General features: G+C 59.0%; 1 protein-coding gene across 1 annotated transcript in view; it reads left to right on the top strand.

Annotated features, from left to right (window-relative positions):
- The window catches only part of CHD3 (chromodomain helicase DNA binding protein 3), a 35,061-nt gene that overhangs the window by 17,029 nt on the left and 13,666 nt on the right, over window positions 1–4,366 (top strand). Inside the window, exons 23-27 of the mRNA XM_010571415.1 lie at window positions 156–280; window positions 717–948; window positions 2,611–2,777; window positions 3,620–3,836; window positions 3,896–3,933. Coding sequence (XP_010569717.1) covers window positions 156–280; window positions 717–948; window positions 2,611–2,777; window positions 3,620–3,836; window positions 3,896–3,933 — 779 coding nt within the window. The remainder of the gene's footprint in view (window positions 1–155; window positions 281–716; window positions 949–2,610; window positions 2,778–3,619; window positions 3,837–3,895; window positions 3,934–4,366) is intronic.

Genomic DNA, 4,366 nt, shown 5'->3' on the forward strand with positions numbered 1-4,366 from the left:
CCTGGGTTTAGGGGGGCAGCACTGGGGAATTGGGGGGGTCCTGGGTTTGGTGGGGCCGATCCCCCCATGCTGATGCTGGGGTGGGCAGCGCCGGGGGGGTTGGAAGGTCCCGGGTTTGGGGGGACCGGCCCCCTCCGCTGACGCCGGGGGGGCAGCGCCGGGGGCGCAGCAGTTCTGCTTCCTGCTGTCGACGCGGGCCGGGGGCCTCGGCATCAACCTGGCCACCGCCGACACCGTCGTCATCTTCGACTCCGACTGGAACCCCCACAACGACATCCAGGTCTGTCACTTGCCCGGCATCACCCACCCAGCACCCTATCACCTGCCCTATCTCCCATCCTGATACCCTGTCCCCAACCCTCCTTCCATTTCTCCCGCCCTGTCCCTGCGTCCCCCACTGTGTCCCTGTCCCCCACTGCCACCACAGACCCCACCACCACATCCCTGCTCTAAAGGGTCCCCCACCGTGTGTGCGACCACCATGTCCCTGCTCTGACATGTCCCCCATGGCCTTGGCCCTGCTCTGACATGTTCCCCATCACATCTCCCACTGCCACATCCCTGCTCTGATGTTCCCCTCATCAAGTCCCCTGCCACCATGTCCCTACCAACGTCCCCCCACCCTCTCCCCACCACCGTTTCCCGTCCCTGACATGTTCCCCATCTTTACATCCCTTCTCCAACACATCCCCGCTGATGTGTCCCTGTCCCCACAGGCCTTCAGCCGGGCGCACCGCATTGGCCAGGCCAACAAGGTGATGATCTACCGGTTTGTCACGCGCGCTTCGGTGGAGGAACGCATCACGCAGGTGGCCAAGCGCAAGATGATGCTGACGCACTTGGTGGTGCGCCCGGGACTGGGCTCCAAGGCCGGCTCCATGTCCAAGCAGGAGCTTGATGATATCCTCAAATTCGGCACTGAGGAGCTCTTCAAGGACGAGAATGAGGGTCAGCGCCCAGCGGGGTTGGGGATGGGTGGGACAGGGTGTGCTGGGCTTTGGGGGGGATGTGGAAGGCCGTAGTGGGCCATGGGGGGCTATGGTGGGACATGATGAGATGTGGGAGGCTATGGGAGGCCATGGTAGGATGTGGGAGGCTGTGGTAGGACATGGGAGCCCATGGTGGGCTATGTCTGGGCTTGCAAAGCTATGATGGGATGTGCAAGGTCACAACGGGGCCATGATGGGTCATGCAGAGCTGTGGTGGGACGTGCAAGGTCATGATGGGTCATGCAAAGTTATGGTGGGATGTTTGAGGTCGTGACAGGATGTGTGAGGCCATGGTAGGACATGCGAGGCCGTGAAATATTATGCAAACCCATGATGGAATGTGCAAGGTCATGATGAGGCCATGGTGGGACATGTGGGGTCGTGATGGTGCTATGACAGGTCACGAAAAGGCATGATGGGACAGGCAAGAACATGATGGGGCCATGTTGGGGCCCATGAGGCTGCGGTGGGACATGTAGGGCCATGATGGAACACGTGAGGCCATGATGGGACACATGAGGCTGTGACGGAAGGTGCGATGCCATGATGGGGTGTGAGAGGCTATGACAGGGCTGTGATGGGACATGTGAGGTGGTGACCAGGTGTATGAGGCTATGCCACACTGTACCAGGCTGTGACAGTGCATGTCAGTGTGTGTCAGGCCATTCTGGGCCATGTTGGGCCATGTCAAGCTTTGCCAGGCCTTGTCAGGCTGTGTTGGGTTGTGCTAGCCATACTGGCCCATGTTGGGGCATGCCAGGTTGTGTTGGGTCATGTTGGACCATGTTGAGCTGTGTCAGGCCATATTGGGTGTGTTGGACCATATTAGGCCACATTGGACTGTGTTGGACCACCACAACGGAGTGTGTAGGTCCACAGTGGTCCACGTTGGGCTGTGTGGGCCATGTCGGGCCATGTTGAGCCGTGTTGGGCTGTGCTGGACTATGTTGGGCCATGCTGGCCTGTACTAGACCATGTCGGGCCATGTGGGGTCATGTTGGACCATGTTGAGCCATGCAAGGTCACATGGGGCCACCTTGGACCATACTGGGCTACGTTGGGCTGTACTGGGCTGTGTCAGTCTATGTTGGGCCGTGTTGGGCCTTGTTGAGTCGTGTTGGGCCGTGCTGGACCATGTTGGGCCATGTTGGACCATACTGGGCCATGTTGGGCCGTGTCGGGCCACGTTGGGTTATGTCGGGCCATGTTGGGCCATGCTGGGATGTACTAGGCCATGTGGGGCCGTGTTGGACCATGTTGGGTCGTGTGAGGTCATATTGGGCCATGTTGAACCATACTGGGTCGTGTCAGGCTGTGTTGGGCTGTGTCAGCCTATGTTGGGCCGTGTCGGGCCGTGTTGGGCTGTGTTGGTCTGTCCTGGGCTGTACTAGGTCATGTCAGGCTGCGTTGGGCCACGCTGGGCCATGTTGAACCACGTTGGACAGTGTTGGACTATGTCAGGCCATGTTGGGTTGTATTGGGCTGTGTTGGGCCATGCTGGACCGTACTAGGTCATGTCAGGCTGTGTTGGGCCATGTTGGAGCATGCCAAGGCCATGTTGAGCCGTGCCAGGCCCTGATGGACCAAGTCAGGCCGTGTCAGCAGCGTGTCGCCGGCGCAGGGGAGAACAAGGAGGAGGACAGTAGCGTCATCCACTACGACAATGAGGCCATCGCCCGGCTGCTGGACCGCAACCAGGATGCCACCGACGATGCCGATGTGCAGAACATGAACGAGTACCTCAGCTCCTTCAAGGTGGCCCAGTATGTCGTGCGTGAGGAGGACAAGGTGCGCCCGGGGGACAGGGACACGAGGACACGAGATAGGATGTGAAGGGGAGGACGGTGGGGACAATGGAAATGGGGACGCTGGAGATGATGGAGGTGGGGACAATGGGGACACTGGAGATGATGGAGGTGGAGACGATGGAGGTGGGGACAATGGATATGGTGGAGTTGGGGATGATGAGGATGGAGATGATGGGGATGGTGGGGATGGGGACACTGGAGATGATGGAGATAGAGGTGATGGGGAAAACAGGGGTGATAGAGATGGGGACAGTGGAGATGGGGGTGATGGAGATCATGAGCATGGGGATGATGGAAATGATGGGGACGATGTGGTCTGATAATAGGGATGGGAACAATGAAAATGATGGAGATGAGGATAGTGGAAGTGGAAATGACAGGCAAATCAAGATGATGGAGAAGAGAAGGATGGAGACGAGGATGGGGACAATGGAAACAGTGGAGATGGGGATGATGGGATTGGGAATGATGGGGACGATGGAGATGGAGGTCATGGGGATGATGGAGATGGAGGTGATGGGGATGAGTATGATAGAGGTGGAGATGGGGATGATGGAGACGATGAGAATGGGGATGATGATATAGATATGAAGGTGATGGGAACGATGGAGGTGGAGGCGATGGAGGTGGGAGATGATGGGGACAATGCAGATAATGGTGGTGGGGACGATGGGGATGGGGGATGATCAGGGTGGAGCTGATGGAGCTGGGGACGCTGGAGCCAGCGATGACAGATGTGGTGGTGACAACCTCAGGCCAATGAGATTTCAGCGGGTGCCCGCGGGTGCCCTGGGTGGCCGCTGACAGTGCGTGTGCCAGCAGATCGAGGAGATCGAGCGGGAGATCATCAAGCAGGAGGAGAACGTCGACCCTGACTACTGGGAGAAGCTGCTGCGACACCACTACGAGCAGCAGCAGGAGGACCTGGCGCGCAACCTGGGCAAGGGCAAGCGGGTGCGCAAGCAGGTCAACTACAATGATGCTGCCCAGGAGGACCAAGGTGAGCACTGGGAAGGCACTGGGAGGGCACTGGGAGGATGCTAGAACACACCAGGAGTTACTGGGAGGGGTTCTGATGCACTGGGCACCCTTGCCCAGGTACAGGGCAGCTGGGGACGCTGGGAAGCTCTGGTAAGGTATTGGGAGGGCACTGGGACAGACTGGGAAGCACTGGTAAGGTACTGGGACATGTTGGGAGGACACTGGAGCAGACTGGTCAGTTACTAGGACACAGTGAGAGGGCACTGGGGGAGTCCTGATGCACTGGGTACCCACATCCAGGAGGACAAAAGCGGGTACAGGGCAACTGGGAGCACTGGGTGCCATAGTTGGGAGGCACTGGGAGTGAGCTCTGTCAGTACTGGGAGATACTGGGATGGTCTGGGAGGCACTGGGGGGGAGTCTTGATGCACCAGTAGGGGCACTCAGGAGGACCAAGGTGGGGTACAGCGGAACCAGGAGGTTACTGGGATGTTCCTCAGGAGCACTAGGACAGATTGGGAGGGCACTGGGACAGACTGGGAGGCACTGGGAGGGCTCTGGGCTAGCCTGTCCTACATCCGGGGGTGG

This window comes from Haliaeetus leucocephalus, unplaced genomic scaffold (genome assembly GCF_000737465.1).
Source record: "Haliaeetus leucocephalus isolate CR32 unplaced genomic scaffold, Haliaeetus_leucocephalus-4.0 Scaffold326, whole genome shotgun sequence".
In the NCBI taxonomy this organism is placed as follows: domain Eukaryota; kingdom Metazoa; phylum Chordata; class Aves; order Accipitriformes; family Accipitridae; genus Haliaeetus; species Haliaeetus leucocephalus.